General features: G+C 36.5%; 1 protein-coding gene across 1 annotated transcript in view; it reads left to right on the forward strand.

Annotated features, from left to right (window-relative positions):
* Positions 1-23,579, forward strand: part of DCC (DCC netrin 1 receptor) — a 766,342-nt gene that overhangs the window by 610,145 nt on the left and 132,618 nt on the right. The window contains exons 16-19 of the mRNA XM_060027782.1: positions 5,397-5,492; positions 11,260-11,492; positions 16,730-16,868; positions 22,081-22,188. Coding sequence (XP_059883765.1) covers positions 5,397-5,492; positions 11,260-11,492; positions 16,730-16,868; positions 22,081-22,188 — 576 coding nt within the window. The remainder of the gene's footprint in view (positions 1-5,396; positions 5,493-11,259; positions 11,493-16,729; positions 16,869-22,080; positions 22,189-23,579) is intronic.

Below are 23,579 nucleotides of genomic sequence, written 5' to 3' on the forward strand. Positions count from 1 at the left end.
GTGAAGTTGTCTTAGGTCTTTTATTTCCTAGGTAGCTCTGTGTTACTTTACAAATGTCAGTGGACTTACCGGATCCTCAAATTACTGACAACAGCAGAATACCAGATCAAAAAGTCTTGAAGACCCCTGGCTCTAGCAATATTCTTGTATCAGTAACAACTCCATTGTTGTTATGGCAACTCCGAAGGCAAATCTGTTTACCTTTCCTGAGAATAAGCCATTACCACTTTCTATTTAAATTGAAGCTTGGCCACTGTCAAGGTGTACCCAGGGTAGTTAGGATTTGTGGAATTTAGCAGTTAGTGTAATTCATTCATCCAACAGCTGGTAAATTATAAAACTCCGTGCTCTTTGCTAGCATACCTTATACCATGGCTAGACATCGAACGGAAAAAGCTGCCGTTACCCAGATGAGTAGAGACTTGATGGGTATTGATATTAGCAAGAGTCAGTATTGAAACGACAATGACTTCGCCTTTACTGTGGGGGGAGATTAAGAAATGGTGACTACGGCTTAGGATCCAGATAGCAGCTAGATGAGGTTAATTCAGATTGAGACAAAAATTCAAACCAGTAAAATGAGAATGAACCAGTTGAGTTACTTTTAATTTTTTTTTAATGAGAATAAATGCATACTCCAACACTGAAAACCAATAGTGCAGTGATGCTGCAGAGACTTTTACAGAGTCAGTTGTCTGAGGAGGTAGAAATTGGGCAGCTGGGAGGTGGGGACAGAGTGGTGAAGGGATGAATTCAATGTAACGTGGACCAGGCTGGGAGTTTCAGCATCAACCCTGAGCAGGAAGTTCAGAACTCAAGTCAGACATTCTTCCCTCTGAATTCCAGTCTAAATTGGAGAGGTCCACATAAAACAAGCATGCTCAATAACCTTGCATAAAGGAGACCTGCTTTCTTATTTTATATTTACCCTCTTTACCACATCATATAGTTTCTTCGTGGTTGCTGTTGATCTTATGGTTGACATCTTGACTGAGGAAGCCCAGACTTTATGACCTTCTTCCATGAATACATATATATTTGCATAATACATATATGTTCCTACATATAGTTGTATATGTAGGGATCTGAGGTTAGAGACTAGTGGCCATGGACCTGGATTCAGTTCAGAGATACATTTTGTTTTGCCAGCACAGGTTTGTTTTCTTTATTTGCCAACATTTGAGAATGTGATGATTTCCCATAAAAATCTGGATTTCCAGAAAATTTGACACCAGGACTGCTCTCCATATGCTAATAACACCTGGAAGCTGAGTGGTGACCCCGCTCCTTACATGAATTACTTAGATGAATTCCTGTCCAGCATCCTCTCTCCCCTATTGTCTCTCATACACTGTAGCCAAATATCTTTATCTGTCTGTCTCTCCCTCCCTCTCTCAGGTTTAAAAACAAAGACAAAAACAAAAATAAAATTCTGACTTCTAAGCATGTGAGTTTGGCATTCCTGATCTCTCTCTCACTTCCTTAATAAAGAAATACATAGACAGATGAAAATATATAGTATATGTATATTAGGTGAAACTAAATGCAGTTTCACGCAAAAGAAGTAATTTTTTATGGTTCTAACCTCATATAAATGTTTACATTGTAGTTGTATATATGTTTGAAATCAGACTTTGACTTCACTCCAATAACTATAAAGTATATTCGTCCTAGTAGAAAAGTATTTTGGTGATCTTCCTCACTGTATTTTCAATCTGTCCCATCTTTTTCCTGAGATGTTTCTTTTCTTCTACCATCCTTCTACCTCTAAATCCTACCCATGCCCTTCAGTCCTAGTTCTAAGTCCAAGAAGTCTTTGATGACCCAATCCCTCACTAATTTTTTAGGCCTCTAAACTCATATAGCATTCATAAGTTGTATCACATACTTTACTGCTTAATTTTATGTAGTCTTTCATTGTTTTCTCTGCCCGGAATTATGATTGTAACCTGACAACAGGGGTCCATCTTTTCCAAATATTCTTGGAATTTCTCCAAGCATTTAACAGCATTTAACACTTGTTGACTGATTACTTTCTTTTCGGTAAACTAAGTTGACAACATAAATCTAAAAAAGTAAATATCCCCTCTTGCAGGCGAAGCAATTCACTGAATAGAAGCCCTTCGACTGCATTGAATGCAATCTTATTTTATTCTTCTTGTTGTATTGTGGTTCTTGTGTCACTGTGGTTTGGAATGTCAAATCTTTACCGCTAATATTTAGGGCACATAAAAATTTCACAAAGGAAAAGCCATCTAATCAATTTTCAAAGAATATTGTCAAAGATAAATTCATTCATTTTAAAAGCTTTTTTTTTTTGTAAAATAAAACACAGACACAGAAAACCACATGTGACAAATGTATCACTTCATGAGTTATTTTAAGTTAGAGTTCAACCTGTTTCTTTGCTCTGTTTCCTGCAAACTGGCAGTTGGATCAAGAAGCTTGATCAGACTAAGCAGGTTCGATCCTTTTGGCAAGACTCTAGAGGGTACTGTGTTCTTTCATTAGGAGATATGTAATGTCTGGATTCTCTGTTTTATCTTAGCAATCATGAATGCTTAATGCATAGTTTCATTTGTTCACTGGGGCTGATAAATAGCAATATTTGAATTTTATCATTTGTTTCTTATTAGTAGGAATAGTACGGTAAGAGGATACTCCCCTCACATGCTCTTTGGTTACACAGTGGTAGAGTTTATTCAAGAAAGACATGATAAATATTTGACTCTTTACCCAGACTTGAAGATAGTAATTTGGTTCCCTGTCAATCTCAGAAGTGACCAACTCTTATTATTCTTTAAAAAATCTTTATGAATTCACCCATCCATATGTATTTGTTAAGTTTCATTTCATTGCAACTTTCATCTTTATTGACGCTCAGACTGTCCTCACCTTTGGTCAGTGGAAAACTCTTCCAAGTTGATTTCCAAATCCATTTGACACAATCCTGTTAGTCTTTGAATGTTTCCTTTCTGTTTGATATGTGAGGATGCCTCAGGCTCAATTGCTGTGTTTCCTGCCTCAGACTAGGAATCAACCAGCTCTCCAAGAAGTCTTTGTTTCTTGCAGTGCAAAATATTTTTTTCAAAATCTCAGTTTGGGTGCTAGGGATACCTGTTGTTATTAAGTCAGTGTTTCTAGACATTTTCAGTGGACAGAATTAGAGATAAAATACCTTTTGAGTTTAAACTGATTTTTCAATTAAATTGTGGGAACACAATACTGAATCTTTTGTTCACACCAGGAATCCAGTTCTCAAGGACACAGGGTATGATAGAATTAGAATTTCTCCTGATAACCCATTTGCTCTATCTCATATTACATTGGTTTCAGAATAACAATAATAATAGTGTCACCATCAATAATAATTATGGAAACATTTTTGCATATACTATTCATATTCATATTCTCCCTTAAGTTTATCTTATGATTATAATATAGGTACAATTTTGTAGCCTTGCAAAATAAAACCTCTTCCTTTTAACCCTTAGTTAGTCTTAGTTCATTAAATTTATTGTTCACCAGTTAGTTATTAGGTCAGTATCTCCCCTGGTCATTTAGAATGTCTAAAGCTCATTTTCTAGTGGATCTCAGGATCAGGGGAACAATATTCCCTGATTATTTGCAAGTTGATAACAGTTTGGGTGAGCCCCTTATATTTAAAGCTAACTCTTGTTGCCTGGAAAATCCTTGAATCACATTGTCTTACCTTGAGTGTCTCAAAAAAATCACGTAAATTTCTTCAGGCACAACATGGTGCTGTCAAAAAGTCTGATAATAAATTAATTTTCCCTCTTATAAGTCGTGTATTCTTTTGTGTGCCTAAAAGATTTTTTTAAGTCAGCAAAAATTTCTTGAATAACATTTTTTCATCTATATTTGTTCTGTTCCCTTTCTTTGGTTTTTTCCCTCAAGGACAACTATTACTCCAATGTTAGCTTCCTTCTAGAATATTTGTCACTTTTTCCTGCATTCTTTTCTACTCTTTCTTCATTTACTTTTGTTTTTGTTTTCGTTTTTCTCCTTGTTGCATTTATTTGTTCATCTCATTACACTTTATTTCTCAAATTTCTTTTTCACTTAGTGGAATTCTTTCTTGAGCTAGGCCACCCCATTCAGAGTCCTTTGTCCCTTATGTGGAATTCTTTCTTGAGCTGGGCTGCCCCATTCAGATTTCTTTGTCACTTACATAGAATTCTTTCTTGAGCCAGGCTGCCTCATTTCTGAATTCTTCGAATTCTGATTTATGTAACTCTTGCATATCTGGCATTTTATTTTCTTAATGTTGTTTAGCTCACTTTGAAACAGTAAATTGCAGGTTTGATCTGTTTTTCTCGTGTATTTTTGATCCTTTCCTTGTGTACTTGTCTATAAGAATGATGTTCTCCTCATTTTGTTTTGTAAGGAATTTAACCTCAACGGATTTTCCTTGCTCGCTTTTATGTGATTTGTTTCCCTGCATTCCCAGAAGTTCAAATAGCTCTTCTAAATACACAGAGTTCCCTATCCTGTCATTTTCCTTAGACCTGCGCTCAGGGCTCAGCAAACTGTAGCCTGTGGGTCAAATCTGGCCTAGGTCCTATTTTTGTTTGGGCCCCACTGAACTAAGAATGGTTTTTATATTTTTGAAGAGTTGCAAACAAACAAAACAAACAGACGAATGTGTGGCAGAGACAAAGTGGTCTGCACAGCTATATTGACTGTCTTGGCCTTTTACAGAAAAGTTGGCTGAGCCCTGTCACACACTAAAAACAATGGCAGTTTGCTTTCCAAGTTTTCATGACTGTTCCTCTCTCCTACATTGATCTGGACTTTCTCGTCCTTTCATGTCTATTGCTTCTGTCCTACTCATAAATTTTAAATATATTCTTAGTAGTTTGTCCCCGGTGTGAACACTGTCCTGGAAAGGAGACTTAGTAGGTTAGTTTCAAGTATTTACATTTACTGATCTTAAACTGGTCCATTGCACTTTCTAGCATTACTTGATAGTTATTTTAGAATGACTGTTTTCAGGTTTGTTGCTTCCCTCTGATTTCTCTTACACAGATACTGATAACATGCAGGTTCATGATAACATATTGGTGGTTTGTCCACATCCACTTGTATCTTAGGGTGTGAGCATATAGACCTCATCACCTCGTTTTGTCATAAATGTCTAAATGCCTTTGGTTTTCTATCTAGTTCTTCTGTCTCTTTTTATATGAAGATTCAGGAAGATCGAAAAACTATATTGCCACCACTGCCACCTTCTTCCCAGAATTAAACTCACTCATTTTTTAACAACTGTTTGCTTAATTGATTATATTCAATTTGATTTCAGGAAAATGTTTATCCTGAGTATTTCAATACATTAAATAAATCAACACGTTCATATTTTTTCTGTTTTTCTCCAGAGTCAAGTTCCCATTATGTAATCTCCCTAAAAGCTTTTAACAATGCAGGAGAAGGAGTTCCTCTTTATGAAAGTGCTACCACCAGATCTATAACCGGTAAGCTAACGTAGTTAATCCTCTCGTGACAAGATATTTGAATTATGGTGAAGAAAACAAACTAAAGTGAAACAAAACAAAATACAAAGAAAAAAATGTATGTAATCATGTCCTGAGCCTTATGTGTATATGTATACACACCATTTATTATTTTTTTGGTTATCAAATTTGAGAGGGATTCAGTCTATAAGTTAGTATATGGAATTAGAGAACATAGATCTCTTATTCTGTCTTCTCCCGGTAGCTTCACGTTTTGGCATCCTGATACCACTCTTCATTCCTCTGGGCAGCTTGTTTCAAATCAATGCAATGTAGACAAGAGGGTCTCTGCAAAAAAGGCCACCAAGCGCCTGAATGGACACCTGCTTCTTTGCAGAGGGTCCTTCAAGCTGATGTGAGGAGGATGAACTGACCTCATGGGGCTGGCTTGGATTTGGCTGTGTCACCCAGTGGGTTCTTTCTGAGCTGGGCCAATAGGTCACCCCAACAGTGTCCAGGGCCTCTGCACGTTAAAAGGATTGGCTGCTGCAAGGACTTCTCACCTCTAGGAATTGCTACGTGAGGTGGACTTGAAAGGTGGCACAGGAGAGAAACAGGGCTCAAGGAGATGAGAAAGGGATGGGTAAGAAAGTGAGACCCAATGAGAAAGGGATGGGTAAGTGAGACCCAAGCCATTTACGGAGCCTGTTTGTGAACAGGCTGGACCTACTCAGAAGTAGAGTAAGTACCACCTCTGTGAGTCTTGTTCATGACCCATCACATGACCGAAAGTCACATGACCACCCCCAAAAGCCTTATTTCTGTAATGTGAAAGTAAAACCCAAGAGTTCCATCCTTTTAATGAATACTTTGATACTGCCCCCTTTCAAAACCCACAACCCTCAGACCTCATTCAACTTCTCAGCTATTTTCACCTGAATGAGAACAAAGGATCTGAGAGCAGGATTTCATAGCGAGCCCCAGAGGACATGCAACATGACTGGGGTGCCTGAGTATGAGTCCTGGAAGGTAGGAATAAATGAACATAAAATAAATAATGGAGTCCTGTGTCTTCTGCTACCAGCTAAATTTATGTGAACTTTGTACAGTTTGTTTTCCAAATCCAGAAGCTTCGTTCATAAACTTATCTTGAGAATTACAGTTGTAAACAAAATTCACAGTTGTTATGTGATGGTTTTCGGAGCGCATCATCCCTTTATTGCTTCCAACCAGATTTCCTTGTAAGGCAAGGATATTATTCCAGAGTCTCCTTGACTCTCTGGCTGCTGGTTTCAATGTCTATGGTCTGTCTGAAGTGGTATGCAAAAGCTTGGGTGCATGTCAGTATATTAATTTATCTGTGGAGACAGTATATATCTTACATTGTGTTATCAAAGGGCCCATGGCTCCCCAAAAAGGGTAAATAAGAACTATTACCCTAGAGAATATTTACTGTCAAGCGTGTTATTTCTAAATATAGAGAGATGAGGCAATTAGAGGGCAGGGATGGAAACTACAAGATAACGTGGTGGAGGGTGGCTGGGATTTCCTCTTCCCCTTATTCTCTTACTCTGCCAAAGTTTCTTTGAGAGATGGCAGCCACCTTGGCTGTGCCTGTCCTTCCTGTAATGTTTATTCAGTAAGCCAGCTCTTTCTTGCCTAGGTTACAAGATGGTAAAGAGTCACGGATGTGGCTTGTGGTCAGACCACACAAAATTGTACCATGGTCAGTCTTTTAGAACTCTTATTTTCTTACCAAAACTAAAGCCCACAAAGAAGAAACACTAAGATGACCTGCCAAAAGTCGATTTTTGAGCAGAAACTAATAGTAATAGCAATAGTAGAGTTCAGATATGCTGAAGATAGGTTGCTCAGAAAGAACTATTTGAGGTGTTATTAACTTTTTTCCCCTGAGCATTTGTTGTCATTCTTTAATTATTAGCATATGGCATTCCCAGAGTGGTTTCTATAATACCAGTGATCCATAAGACAATTTTTTCCTGCTATGACTAATCCAAATGGATCTGAGAAATAAAATAATACTGAAAGTTGGAAAACGTGTGAGGAATTTTCTTACTGAAGAAAAGTCAATAAGGGGTTGGAGAGGATGAATAAAACCAGCCCTTTCCACATCCCTGCCTAGATGTGGCAGACTTATTTTACTCTGTTTCCACACATCATGGAGAACAAAGGACAAATAAACAGAATCAGAGGTTTAGATTTGGTGAGAAACTTTCAATAAATGTGTCCAAGGGCTACATAGAAGATATTTTCGGTCTCTGAGCTTCTGCAAAGTATTCCCATGAGCAGTCTTGGAAGAGGCCAACATAAAGTAATAAAAAAAAAAAAAATCAAAGGCAGTAAATGCATCAGGCTGGAGTAAGTATCAGGCTACGGTGCTTTCCAGATGGATGTGCTCCTAGATGCTGGTCTACTCTGGACCTCGTCTCATTCGGAACATATCAGTGCTAGAGCCAAGGAAAATTTCACTAGGTCAAATGGGCAGGTTGTTTCAGTTTTTTGCGCATTTTTTGCAATTTTATTCCATATTGTTGTAAAAATAAGACATTTTGAGCCTGGAGAAGGGAAGAGAGCAGGGGAATAATGAGGTGTGTTGTTTGAATTTGTTTATTCTCATTTGTTTTATAAATGTCTCTATGAAGTACAATTGTGTCATGTTTTGTAAAAGCTTGTTTTGAACTTCAGTATGTTGACCATACGCTTATATGTTCTTACCAAAACAACTATTAGGAATTGAGTAGGTTTCTCTTTTTAGCAAAAGGTTTAAAGCTATGTTTTGTGTTTTTGTCTTTTTTTTCACTCTTTTGTATATTACCACTGAAAATCAGTGGTATAGGAGGCACTCAGGAATACGAGGGGAAAATAACTGAAAAAAAAAGTTGTTTATCAGCAGAATGACTGCTAAACAGTTAGTGTTTAGCACTAACTGTTTAGGTACCTGGTGGTACCTAAGAAACTACCTAAACTACCTGGTGGCACAGTGGTTAAGAATCCACCTGCCAGTGCAAAGAACATGGGTTCGAGCCCTGGTCTGGGAAGATCCCACATGCTGCGGAGCAGCTAAGCCCATGCGCCACAACTACTGAGCCTGTGCTCTAGAGCCCATGAGTCACAGCTACTGAGCCCGCGTGCCACAACTACTGAAGCCTGAGTGCATACAGCCCGTGCTCCACAACAATAGAAGTCACCACAATGAGAAGCCTGTGCACCGCAACGAAGAGTAGCCCCCGCTCGCCACAACTATAGAAAGCCTGTGTGCAGTAACAAAGACCCAACGCAGCCAAAATAAATAAATTAATTAAATAATTTTAAAAAATGTTTAGGTACTTGGTTTAGGTAGTTTTTAATTCAACTACCCCGTTTCTGACCTGAGAGGGGAAGATAATTAGCAGTACATGTGGCATATATTTAGAGCAGTGCTTGCCACCTGCTACTAAGTTCTGCTTTGCTGGAAATACCATAGTGTCTGTACTATCCAGTACGGCAGGCACGAGGCTCATTTGGCTGTCAAACGTCTGAAATTGACTAGTGCAACACAATAAATGAATTTTAAATTTTATTTAATTTTAATTAATTTAAAGTTAAACTGTCCACTTAACTAATGGCTATTGTATTAGCCCAGCTCTGGAGGAAGTGGCAAATAGAATGACAAGCCATGAGTGGGGGAGGGAAAAAAAAAAAAAACAACTCCTCTAAAATAAGCAAGAAAAACTTGTCCAGGTTAGAAATTTTTGAATTACATAAGTTCGTAGATATATACCAACAAACAGCATTACTTGAAATTTAGGGATGCATTCTGGAACTGAGACTCCAAGAAACTCAACAAGAAGTCATGAAAAACATACTTTTCTAAAATCCAGAAATAACAGGATTGAGTATTATCGTTTCTTAAAGTAGAATCACGACGTTTCAAAATCTTATATAGAGGACCTGTGAAAGACTGTAAAGTTAGTATAGGTGTATCCACAAAACTAGATGAAGCAAAGAAACAACAGATAGGGTAACATGAATATGAGTTGATCTGAAAGGAGTTTGTGTTTGAGAGTAGTCCTCCCTTGTGTATAACATTCTTCCTGGTAAGTCAGCTGTGAATAGAAACAAGTCAAGTGAGGCAGCACCTGCTCTCGTTTCGCCAAAAGGTTCCACCCATGTGCCAGCCTGATGACAGATTGCGATCCTCCTAGAGGCTGCAGTGTCTTCAGCTGCCCCTTCATCATTTCATAAATCCATTTGGGTTTAAAGGAGCCCTTAATGAGAAGACACGTCAAAGGACATACAAAAAGCCTGGGCTCTGTCATTAAATTTTAAACACATATTTTTCTTTCTCTCTCTTTCTATTGTTGTTTTGGGGTTTTTTTTCTTGGTCTTCCTTTTGTTCTGTTTTTGTTTTCAGATTTTATATTTTGCTCCAAAGACCACAGCCCAGTAAACGACTAAATAATTCATTGGAAAACAGCGATGAGTAGGGGGTAGACATTTAAAATTCAGTGGACAAAGTGTAATCATGAGAATCAGCCCTTAGTCTCTGTGCTGTATTTAAAAAGATAAGCTCTGTATGTTTACTGCTTCAGATACTCTACATTTTAGTACGTTTCATCTCCCCAAATGCCATCAAATGCCCAGCCTACGAGCTCATCTTGTTTTTTGTTAGTGAGGATACATGTTATATGATTTCAAGGAAAATTTTAACAGATTTAAATGTCTTAGGTAATAAATAAAAGACTCAAAATTGGACTCTAACTACAGCCACAAAATAGGCTCCCCTGATTCTGACATCCCCAGCATAAAAACAAATATAAGATTTTTCTAGAGAATCTTATGAAACCACACACATCATTATGCAGATTCTGTTTGTGTTATGGATGTGTGTATCTCAGCATGTGTGTATCTCAGCACAAATCTCATCAGGTTGTAGGTAGTTCATTCTGTCTCCCCACCCAGTAATACGAAGTCTTTCCATGGAACTTAAAATTTTCAAACAAGGCATGTAGATACAGAAATGCCATAAAAAACTTAATTACTCTGTGAGAATGTGGGTAAAATGGACACTTCTACACTTTCTCTAAGAATTTCAATCTAACCAAACCATGTGCTATGTAAACCCAATTATCACATCATTGAACCATGAGGACCACAGACTTGGTCTGGCTTTGTGCAGTCATGGCCACAGACAGATTGCTGTAGACCTCAGGGCCCTTTGGTCTTTTATCCTTTGTTTGTTTCTTACCTAAACAATATTTATGCAGGTAGGATCTAAGCAATAATAAATGCATTAGAGAAAGCAAATCAAGTTAGAGAAGGAGGAGAAAAACAAATAACAAAGCAGATATTAGGTAGGCATTTATTTCCTTTGCAGGAGGAAATAAACCAGACACTCCTTAGTATTTTGTTATTTTAAGTTATCTGCATAGTTATAAAACTGATGAATTCTATACTGGATCTTTTAAGAAACAGGGTACAACATTCCAAGAAAAAAATGGACTTTTAAAATATATAACTAGACGTGACAGCCAAATTGATAAAACCACTCTAAGGAAATGAGTGAATTATGGAAAACAGTCAGTTACTTTTGTAATCTAGCAATACTGTTTCTAATGAGTTTTCCGATTGAATTAATTGTATTTTTTTCTGTTCTTCTCATGTTCCCTTTCATCATTACTGCCATGCATTTAACTCATTGTGATGTGTTGCCACTGATGTTTATTTTTTTAACTCTTTTATTTATGTATTTATTTGTTTGTTTCATTTGGCGGGTTTTTAAACCCAGATCCCACTGACCCAGTTGATTATTATCCTTTGCTTGATGATTTCCCCACCTCGGTCCCAGATGTCTCCACCCCCATGCTCCCACCAGTAGGTGTACAGGCTGTGGCTCTTACCCACGATGCTGTGAGGGTCAGCTGGGCAGACAACTCTGTCCCTAAGAACCAAAAATCGTCCGAAGTGCGACTTTACACTGTCCGGTGGAGGATCAGCTTTTCTGCGAATGCGAAATACAAGGTGAAGTTCGAATTGATAGTATGAAATTCCACGTGAACTGTCATTTGTTTAATACATTGTTTTAAATGCATCCTGAACTGGCATGAGTCATTTTGCTGCAGTGACATGAAATGGAAAACCAAGCCTTTTAAGAACTCAGTATCTAAAATTGGCTTGGGAATTATTGTGTCTTAGGAAACAATTCTAAGGCAAGGAAGAAAAATGTCAAGAGCTGCAAAATGTTATTTGAATTCCACCAGATGTTGGGTTTGTATAAATAATGTGATTTTGTACAAGGGAGCGCCATTTTCTTTTGAAAATAGCAGAGCTCTGCATTCATTTTTTGGACAGATTTTGCTGTGTTTCTTTTCATTTGGAATCTAGATTTATGCCAGAGGCACCCCTATAAATGTTACAGAGACCCATCTTATAGTGAATATGAAAAGGAATACATGATGATTGTTTTATACCATCCTTAGATGGTGAACACACTCTAAGCCATTAACATCTACTTCCTCATTTAGCCTTGAAACACCCTCAGGTGGTAAAGAAAATCCACAATGCACACTCCCCTTTAATTAATATGAATTAGACCACCTCCCTTATTGTTGTCCTGTCACCGAGTCATCTCACAACCCCCCTAAGAGCTCCTTAGAGATACATATTTGAGGCACTGTCATGACTACCTTCAAATCTCTCTCAGCGAGCCTCAGCAGCTCCAACAAACGGTTATTTATATACTGGAACGATTTTGTTACCTCCTAAGCCTACCACATGCTAGTAGTGTATATAAACAATACACAAATGTAGAATAAAATGAGATCAACGAGTAATTATTAACCACCTACCATTTACTTAGAACTATGCCGGATCATAGAGGCAGTTTAACATGCTTTAGCTGTTCTTTCACATACTTAACATCGTTACTTATAATTTTGGAATGCATAATACATTCAGCTCCATAGGTTTACTTCAAAGAATTCGTAAGTTATTCAAGTGAGGTACTATAATAAAACACATTTAAAATATTCACAGGATGATTATTTGGGGTGGAGAATGTAGCTTTGGAAATAAGAGCCTAAAGCGGGGGCGGGGAGAGGGCGAATTGGATGAAGGCAGTCGAAAGGTACAAACTTCCGGTTATAAGAATAAGTAAGTACTAGGGATGTAATGTACAACATGATAAATGTAATTAACACTGATGTAGGTTACATATGAAAGTTGTTAAGAGGATAAATCCTAAGAGTTCTAATCACAAGGAAAAGAATTTTTTCTGTTTATTTAATTTTGTATCTATATGAAATGATGGGCATTCACTAAACTTTAGTGGTAATCATTTTATGATGTATGTAAGTCAAATCATGATGTTGTGCACCTTAAACTTACACAGTTCTGTATGTCGATTATATCTCAATAAAACTGGAAGAAGAAAAAGAGCATAAATGTTACCCAACAACAAAGGAACCAGTAGTTCAACCCGGGCACTCCACAGTCTTCATACTCCCCTTATATCCCTTCTCTTTACCACTCTACTGGGGTGACTTTCAGGGAGAATCTGGATCTCCCAATACTTTATCCAATGTCCTTTCCACTAAACTGCTGTCTTGCTTAATCCAGACTCAAGCCAGTGGTGATTTGGGGGGATGAAAATATCCTTTGGAAATTTCTAACTCTCAAAACCCCAGATTAAAGGAAAATCCAATAGTAGGAAAGGAAAATCCAATAATTAAAGGAAAATCCAATAATTCTGTAAGTCTGCCTCTTTTCTCCTGTAGCCATGCTGGATCTGCTTCTAGTTTCATTCAGCCTTTAAGTGGCGTAAAATTCACATTTCATAGTAAATCAGTTTTTAGTTGAAACCATTTAAAAAACAGTTTTCTTTGGTTCTGCCTCTCTGCTAGGTCAGGTACTAGGAGAAACTCTCCAGGCACGTCCAAATAGTATCATTGATATAAAATATGCTCTATCTCCTTACAGTATCAGATTTAAAACTCAGCAGAACTATAAATAAGGGTAACATTATCAGATAAGACAACTGATGAAACACATGAGAGCAGTTTTTTAAAAACTCTCGTTATATACAGATTACCCAATTCTAAGTTTACTTTTAAAAGACTACTTTAAAAGTGTTATGCTCATGGTTGCTGTACTTTGTGGATACATTCATTTCACAGAGTGGCTCTGGGTACGTTGCCAGTACGTAAAATGTTCTGAAGGACAGTGATTGTTCTCTGCAGAATGATTTGAGTTTCAGAATTTCTGGAGGCATTTTTTTTTTTCAGTTGAAGAGTCAATAGAACAGACACAGGATTATTGAGTCTCATAAAGAATGCCTACAGTGTGAGACCCAACCAAAAGCTATCCTCTGTAAGGAGAGGCTGTTTTCTCTTCTGGATTGAAGTATGAGAATTGAAAGAAATATGTTAACTGTTTCTCTCCCCATCATCTTCCCTGACCTAATAAGGCTTTCCATTACTAACGTTCGATCCCTCTCACACATACACACTCTACACCCACACTCTGAGAAGCAGGGTTAGAGGAAAGAGTTAGGTAAGCTGGATAGCAAGGAAAAATGTAGAGCATATCTGGTCTACTAGAAAGACATACATTAAATTTAAATTTTACAAATAATAGTAATAGACTACTTTGGTTTTGCATTTTGAACTTTTCAAACCACTGTCATATCTATTACTTCGTCTCATTCCCCACTAAGCTTTATATAAGCTAGGCAGAGCAACACAAGGTAATGGGGGAAAAATACATACATGAGTCAAATGGGCTCTAGAGTTGGCTTTCCTGTGTCCTGTCATGTGACTTAACTTGTTTAATCTTTTTTTTATCTATGTGATTGGGATATTGATATACTATCAATATAAAAAGAATAAGTAAGATTCTGCATAGCTAAGTAGGCATGTAGAGATCTTTATGAAGACTTGGGTAGGTTGTATAACTTGACAAAATCCCCCATGAAACTAGAGCTGGAACTCAGATAAGCTGATGGCTTTATCCAGGCCTCTCCCCCCAGGAGTACCCTTCTACTTCAGTCCCACGTCAAGCCATAATCCAGACATTCATATTTTGATTGTCCAAAACTGTATATTGACCTTCCTTATCAAATGGAGAAATTTTCTGTAATTTATTTTCTACTAAAGTGATTCATCATTTGATGTTTTATATGACTTCCCATTCAAAATGCATTCATTGACTATTGACTAGTGCTTACCAGATACTAGCATGGATATTACAGGAGATAGAAAGTTGTGCAAGACTCAGTCTCAGCCCTCAAGATGTTTACAGTTCAATGGAGAATTTATCAAAATGCTGTAAATATATGTGTGTGTGTGTGTGTGTGTATACACCACACACATAGAGTGCCCATATCTCACACTAGACAATGAATAAAATATTGTAGCTAACATTTATTTAGTACTTACTCTGGGCCATGTACTATGCTTTACTTGACTTATTTCACACTTTAAATAGCACTGTAAGGTCAGTGCTACAGTTATTTCCGTTTTATAGATGAGGAAGCTGAGGCTCAGAGAGGTAGTACCTAGGTATTCTGCCCCACCCCTCACACACACATACAGCCAGGATTTTCCAAAGTATCAATACTTCCAGGCTAATGATTTATGTTGAATAGTAACTTTTCATAAAGTTCCTGAGAAAACTCAGTGAATTAATGGCATTTATAGAATGCAAGTGTATCATTCAAGAATACAAACAAGGCATATAAGAATTTAAGAAATACAAAGGACAGTATTGCTTAGTTGCCTCCCAAATGCCAGTTGTGTCTATGCTCAAAGAGACTAGTTTTATCGAAGTGTGGTCTTCCCTCCTAGCTGAAATATTTCTCATTACCCAGTTTCTCCCCTTATTTCCATTTCTAAGACTTAGAGGTATTCATGACAGGGAAGGAGGGAAAGATTAGAAGTCATATCAGCCTATCAGATACGAGCTGCCCGTTTCATGTTTTATTTGATGGGGTTCCATCTTAGTCTACAAAATAGTTTTACATTTATTTAGGGCATACATTTTTACAGCTATTTTTAAGAGCTTCTGATAAATGTTTATGAGGTCATCACTTAAATAGGATGGATGGGCACATCATCGAAATGTTATTAGAACAGTTAAATATTTATTTGATTTTATAATGAAATGTAGGATTTCCATAGCTATAATCTAAGAAGGATTCATAGTAGAATAAAAAAGATATACCACACTAGAATAGCTAAGGGAGGAGATAGGTATGACATAGGTGGAGACAAAAAGTTTTCCTTGATTTTCCTAGACATGGATATATAACAAATGTAATAAATTTAAAAGTAAAAGTAAATATTTAACCTTGGAAGATGATCAAGATCTAAATAACAAGCATAAATTGATATTTATAATAGGCATAAATAGTTTTAAATTTGCCTGATGATGTGGAAAATAAACATTAACCTGGGAGATTAACCATTTTCTTCATTACAATTTTGATCTTTTGAGTAAGCAATAAAGACAGACAATTTACTTTCTGCTAAAATATCCTTAACCTGTTGTTTAAAAGACAAAGAATGTATTCAGAAGACCAAAAATATTAACACTAATGTAATCATTTAATATTTATCCAATTTATTCTCTTCCTGATCAACTGCACCAATGACCATACTTCAATGTATATTTAACGTGACCTGTGCACAAAGAAAGAAAGTCACACGACACAATATTGCTTTTGTCCATTTTCTTTATAACAGCTATATAGATTCTGGAATCACTAAAAGTTTGTATCATGAAGAGTTTTTTTAAAAATCATAAGCAGTAGAGCTCTAAAAATTCATTTTATTACCAGTGGGCAAATAATCATAACAATCTATGTAAAATATATAAAACATTAAAGCCTCTGAAAAAAAGACTTCAATTATGAGAAATAAATTGAAGTTAAAGTCAGTGCAGATAACCTTAAAAACGGAACTGACAGAGGAAGTGGAATTGGTCCTGTCTCTGTGGTTATTGCCTCACTTGGGAAAATTTATCATCTGTCTGCCCCTTTTAACAACATAACATCTGATTTTATTGATTAGGTTTTAGATGTACAATCAGCCAGTGGAAACTGACACAGAAAGGAAATAAAGTCAGTGCTGTGTCCTAGGTCTTCCGTTGTTTGGAAATAAATTCCTTATTTGTTGGCCTTTGATAGTCTTCTTATGTGTCTTGATTTACCAAGTTGATAGAGTTCATTTCTTTTTCTCTTTTCTTATTTCCCACTTGTTTAGTCAGAAGACACAACTTCTCTGAGTTACACAGCAACAGGCCTCAAACCAAACACAATGTATGAGTTCTCGGTCATGGTAACAAAAAACAGAAGGTCCAGCACATGGAGCATGACTGCACATGCCACCACATATGAAGCAGGTATGTGAAGAAAGGCTGGCTTTGAAATTTCTACTCTTGATATTTGGTAGTGTTGTTTTCCAGGTACCAAGGAAGTTGGAACCCGTGTCCACCATGATGTCTAAATTATACCTTATTTTATATAAAATCATTCGTAGCATTTTTATATCTAATATTATCCTCCCCACTCTAGATAAGAAGAAAATGAGTCCCCAGTGTATTAAGTGATCTGGTTTTAATCTGTACGTTAATTTAGGAGACCTGAATATAAATCTTCTTTTCAGTACATTTAAGCAAAGGCATTTTACTCTGTCCAAAGCATGCGTGTCTTTGATCAAAAGACACCGTAGGTATTTACTTTTTTGGAAAGAAATTAGATATAAAATGAAACATTGGATTACAACTGTAGTCTCATGGATGCTTACCCTAAATAACTTCAGGTGACTGTGGGAAGAAGTTTCTGGGGGGTCATGTTCACTGTTTGGAAAGAAGACAACACAATGGAAAACTTTCATGCATTTTGCAGTTGTTCAAGTTGAGAGTAAATGCAATTCACTGTAAATTTTACCAGTCACGTTTACTATGGGTCATAAATGTTGAGTTTATAACCTTAGCAGACATGCAGTGCACTTGGCATTTATAGTTCACAGAAATACAACATCTGAAGAAAAAAGGGTTTAACATACTTTTTGATTGCTTTCATGGCGTTACATCATATGTGGGGATAAACTGTACCACACATTTCCAAATTTAAAAAAATATGCCAGTAAAACTTTTATCTGGGTAAGTTGAATTTCTTTTTCCATTAGAATTTGCCCAATGGCATGGCAGTTCTAATTTTTATTTCAGGCTACTACCTTAACTCTAAGTTCATTGTGAATATTTTTACAATTTGAGGGTACTTCTTTCTATAAGAAGTTTTTTTTCTAGTTGTTTAATTTCAATACCTTCTTCTTCTATTTTACATGTTTATATATATTAAATCATTCTCCTAGAATTCTGCCCTGGATGTCAATGTTCTTAGCTTCTTAGGAAGAATAAGACAAGCTGAATGAGTTATGAACTATGGGGAGAATAAAGGCTCTGCTCTTTCTTTTTAACTTAAAAGGAGATGAAAAGAGTTAAATGAAAACCAGTAAGGCATTTGGTCTTCCCTGAGTGAAATAGAAGGAGTAGTAATTTCCTCATTCATTTTTCTCTGTCATAAACATAAATGCACACCAACATCTGACTTGATAAATGCACCCTATTGATTTCTCCTCAACTGCCTAGCCTTGTACGGATGTCAGGGGTGAGACCCATTGCTGACAAAAAGATATTAACTTTTAGAAATGTGGCTAGGAGGAAGGGTGACTGTCAAAACAGATAATGACCTGGACAGAGGTGTAAATAGCATGTGGATAAGATCCCTGGGTGACGATGAGACGCAAGAAGTAATTCACAGGTGTCTGCAGGTTTTATAACTGGGAGAAGGAAATGAAGTGAAATAACTCTAGCGTTCGCTTCTAATTCCATAATAACACAAAGACTATATGGGGCTGTGTTGTTATGCACTTGTGCTGAAATTACTAATAATAAAGGTAATGGCAGCTGACAGATTCTTGAAATGAAACACTTCATTCTGTCCAGGTGATGAATCCCTAATTTTACTCTAGTTAATTTAAATACAATAAAAATAATTGGAAGGACAGCTGAAATAATGACGTCTTGGAGAGGGGACAAGAAGCAGCAGTATTCCCAGGCTTTAGAGATGAGGAACTATAGGACTCTCCCTTCAAGGTGTTACACTCACAGTGGTTTGACTCCAATGTGTTTTCCTTTCTTGTATCAACATTCAGTTTCCCAGAAGAGAGAATCACACAGCTAAAGAGAGTGAGATGGAGGCCATGAAATTTCTATTTGATGTTGCTAGTCAGCTCATGTGACACAGAGGAGAACTTGTTCCCAAAGGAAAAATCCAAGTGTTCTCTCTAAATGAAGGAGGGAATGGGGTGTTGAGCAGTCTAAAAACAAATGCCCAATACGATTTCCAGGGCTGGAAATCTTCTAAATCTTGAATGTTACCATCCACTCATACACTTAACAAAGAAATTTAAGCATGGGAAAAGTCCTTTGAGAGACAAACCAGAGGGCAGTGCGTGTCCAGTTGTCTGAGATATTGATTACGGGTTTCCAATAAGGTTCATTTTAATTGTCAGGTCCTGAGATAGATACTTGGTATAAAAGGTAAAGAGAATACAGCCTTTATCTTGGAGAGAATTATAATCTAATACATAAGAAAAATATTTTGAAAATACAACCTTGAAGTAACATGAAAAATACAATCATAGAATTTTGGCCAAGTTGGAGTCAGAGCACACAGATCCAAGTATAAATTCTGTCTGGAGAAGTCAGGGAAGATTTCACAAATGAAATAATGATGGAGCTGTGGCCTGGGTGGATTGCCAGGTATCCATTCCAGGGCCTTCCAAAGGAAGAAAGCAGCATGCACAAAAATACACAAGCAAGTATCAGAAAGATGTCTTAAAGAGACGCTTACGAACGGATCAGAGCGACGGGAGCGTAGTTTTCATGGACAGCATGGGGACACGAGAGTGTATAAGAAAATAAAGTATACATCCTGCAGGGCCTGGTATTTATTGTTATTAATATCATTTAATTGAATGAAGACAGGTAAGAAGTTATAAAAGATTATTACAGGAGAACCCACGAGATTGAAGCAGAGCAGACCAAAGACCTCCTTCTGCTTGACTTAGGGGTCACTGCACCTGTTAGGGCCACTATAAATAGCCAACATTTTTTTTTAAATAAAAAAATAAATAAATATGAGGGAATAGTATACATTTCATATGATAATCCTAAACAACTAAGACATTGATTCCAATACCAGAATCTCTGTTTACCAACAGTCACATGGCTTGAGGAAAAAGAAAAATTTGCTCAGCACCTGAAATAGATTAGTCATTAGGTTGTTTTCGGGTTTTTTGTTTTGTTTTGTTTTTTTGTTTTCGAAAAGTAACCAGCTCTTCAATGTCTTATTTTGCTAAAGCTGGAGTCATTGTATATCTTTTGAATATCAACATAGAGTCAGTGAAGCAATCTAATCATCATCATTTGTTTGCTAAATAAGCATCCATTTTAATTTTAACACAGTTAAGAAAAAACAGACTATTCTGACTAGTTAGAAAGACAGATCTTTAATTACTTCCAAAATTGGAAAATTTCTTATTATGTTTGGTATAATATTCTAATTTCTGGCTATATATTACCTTCCTATCTGTGGCTTAGAAAATATCTTGAATGAGCTCTTTATAAAACTAACCCTTCTTTAAAGTAGCAGCCTCTCTGGTATTTGGCTTTTACAAATCTTTTTTGCATAATGTCCTTTCTTTCTTTTCATTAAAATATATATTAAAGTATGTTTAATATACAGTCTCCTTACTCAAGGATCTACTACACTAGACCTTTTCTTCTCCTCATCCTTCTCTTCCTTCTGCTTTTCCTTCTTCCTTCTCCTCCTCCCTCTTAAAAAAAAAAGTTAAGTATATTAAGTACTTTGTCAGGATATTACAATTTGGTGCAACTTTGGTTAACCTGGTATCCTAGTGGCTTGGAGAATCCGGGCATTGGAAATCAAATGGTATGATAGATGGGAGTGTTTGATGTCCCTCTATTTGGAATTCTCTTAGGAAGAGAAGCTGGAAATAGAGTGTTGATAATACTCAGATTCTGCACTGTTACAGTCAACAGAAGAGCCGAAGCAAATTATAAGAGTGAAGAGGAATTCAGAATTAGGACCAAGTTTTACCTATTTGTAATATGCAAATACTCCTGTGCAGAGATCAGGAAATCCCTCCAGAACCCAAGCTTGGAACTTAAAGACATTCTGACTCTGCCTATGTCAAATTGGGGGTAATTGAAAAAGACTATGGATAGTAGACTTGGGCATTGTGAGCTGCCTAGAAGGAAAACTGACTGCATTTCAAAGCATATTTCATTTCAAAGAGTGAGAAAGCAGGTCAAAGGAAGCCTGAAAGATACTGGACAAGCTTGGCCAGTTTGCTGCCGCCTTTGAAGTATATTTAAATTTTTGTTGAGCACAATTTAGGGGAAGAAAAATCCTTTTATCCTTCCAGGTTCTTGGTTGAGGCGCCCTGTAATAAGAAACAGGTTAACAGGAGAAAAACAAACAGAAGATTGACAATAAGTATACCTCTTGTATATATGAGAGATACCCAGGAAAACAGTAATTCCCTAAAATGGCCACCACTTTCAATACCATCTCCAGCTAAAGACAAAAGGTGTTGGAGGGTGGGAAGCCAGTAATGGGAAGTTTTCTGGCAAATCACAGTAAACAAGGGCATGGTTGTTACGTACATTTAAGTCTCTGCCTCCTTATCATCCTCCTCTTCCTGGCGCAAAGACGGAGATACCCTTATAAACGTATAAATTTTCCTTTTACGAAGGAGTAACTTCTACTCGGTTTTCAGAACTTTTCCTCTCTGTGTTGTTTCTTAAAAATAATCAGCTTAATTCTTATGCCAGAGAGGCATATTTGGGGGTGACAAATTCTGTTTCCATCAAACAACATGTGGGAAAAGTAGCTCTAAGCAAGACAGCATTTCTTGCCATCTTTACTTCCTACCAGGTTGATACTAAGACCCTCATAGATTCTATTTCCTCTGTTTTCAAATACTTCTTTGCCTTCTTGTTGGGAGATACCTAGTATGTTACCTAAGCAAGATATTGTGACCTGCATGTAAATTCTTTACTTTTTACTTTTTTGTCTTTTAAGGAAAAATAAAATTAGGTAAATTTTCATTTATATATAAATCCTACAGTTGTAACAGAATTTTGTCTCTTGGAGACATGTAGCCATCAATCTCACTAAGTTATGTGTCCATTTTTTTTTGTTCTTATAATGGTTCTTACATTTTTAGTGTATCGCTCACTTGAAAATACCAGTTATGCTTTTCTCTACATTCACACATATTCTGTTCTCCTCTCTATATTCACACCTTTGAAAGTCAGTTAACTTCCATGGAAAAACATTAATTTCTGTATCTTTGTTTGCTTGTTTAATTCAAATACCTAAAATAAACTGTGCGCGGTAAAATAAGCATGATATACTGTGTGATAGATTCTGAGTGTCAACATCATGATTAGAAGTCCCATAAATGTCTGTTTTCTTTCACATCCAATGACAAGGCCATGTTTCTGTTTCATCTCACAGCCCCGACCTCTGCTCCCAAGGATTTGACAGTCATTACTCGAGAAGGGAAGCCTCGCACTGTCATTGTGAGCTGGCAGCCTCCCTTGGAAGCCAATGGAAAAATTACCGGTAGGCACCTCAGCTTTATTTCCTGTGCTGCTCTGCTTGTCCTGTGATTGCTTACCTCCTGTGCACTGCTCATGACTTTTATGTATTAGTTTTCTGTCCCAGTATCTCAGTTGACTCCTGACCCTTTCTGATTGTCTCTTCTTGCCCCCTCTGACCTTGGAATTCTTCTAATGGAGCCTACAAATGCACACACAAACACATTTCATTTGTGTTGCTTCCTGAAAGATGTGCATTCCATTAGTATAGACCTTTTGCTTTAGATTCTGTGCAGCGTTAGGATAACCTTGTAGTGGAATGCCTCTGAGCCTAAATGACTAAAAAGAAGCCAGTTGTTTGGCAGTTATAAAATACAAAAGACACTTAATGACTATGTATTTTCATAGGCAACATAGGAAGGAGGTTTGTCTGAGGATTTTTAGTTTCTCACTTAGCTTTTAGCTTCTTACTTAAATCATAAGGCTCGGAAAACACTTGATATTGACTGACGGAAATTGAACTTAATATTTCACAGTGAAAGATTTTATTTTGCCAAATATTTCTGATAACATCGATGCCTAATTAAAGCATCCATTAGAAGGCTGTAATGTTAATTTAGTATGAAAAATATAATGGAGTTCTATCAGAGATTTTGCATTTAAATGGTCACTTTAGGCTTTTAATACATGTCTCCATAGCATATAATTATTATGAAGAATATTGTATAACTAAAAATGTGCACATTGTAGTCCAATTAACTAGAACCATTGGGTTAGGCGCATGTAAGAGTCACTCCTGTTTCTTCTTTTTTTCGCATACCAGCAGTGGATAGCATTATTATAAATTAACAAAGCAATTCAGTCATTCTGTGATACAGAGATAAGCTTGGAAATAACAGTTCAGATGGCACACTTACTTTATGTGAGTTACTTTTTGAATTTTACAAAATGAAAAGATAATGTGAAAATTCCAAATGTGGTTTAAATTTAAGTTGAAGACTAGTTTTCTCTAATAAATTGCTCTTACTGCAATAACAAACAGAATTTCCATTTGAGCTGGCATATATGGAAAAAGAATAGAGACATAAAATCTCCCCCAAGTCTTATATACTCAGTTGTCACTCTGCCACGCTCTTTGAAACTGAGGGTGGCTCATTCTAATTTTTTCTTCCCCTTACTGTTATGATCTATTTTCATTGGTTCTGTTTCAGTACTTTTGTAGATTTTGATTTGTTTACATGATGACTTTTATTATGTTATAAACAGATATTTATAAGCATATGGTAAATCAATAGGTAATAAGTTTAAGAAGAAAAAAAACAAAATAGAAATTGTCTAAATAAAAACAAGTTCTGATAGAAAAAAATATATATTGGGGTAAAGGATAAATAAGTCATATTAAAAAAAAAAAAAAGA

This window comes from Delphinus delphis, chromosome 13 (assembly GCF_949987515.2).
Source record: "Delphinus delphis chromosome 13, mDelDel1.2, whole genome shotgun sequence".
Taxonomy (NCBI): Eukaryota; Metazoa; Chordata; class Mammalia; order Artiodactyla; family Delphinidae; genus Delphinus; species Delphinus delphis.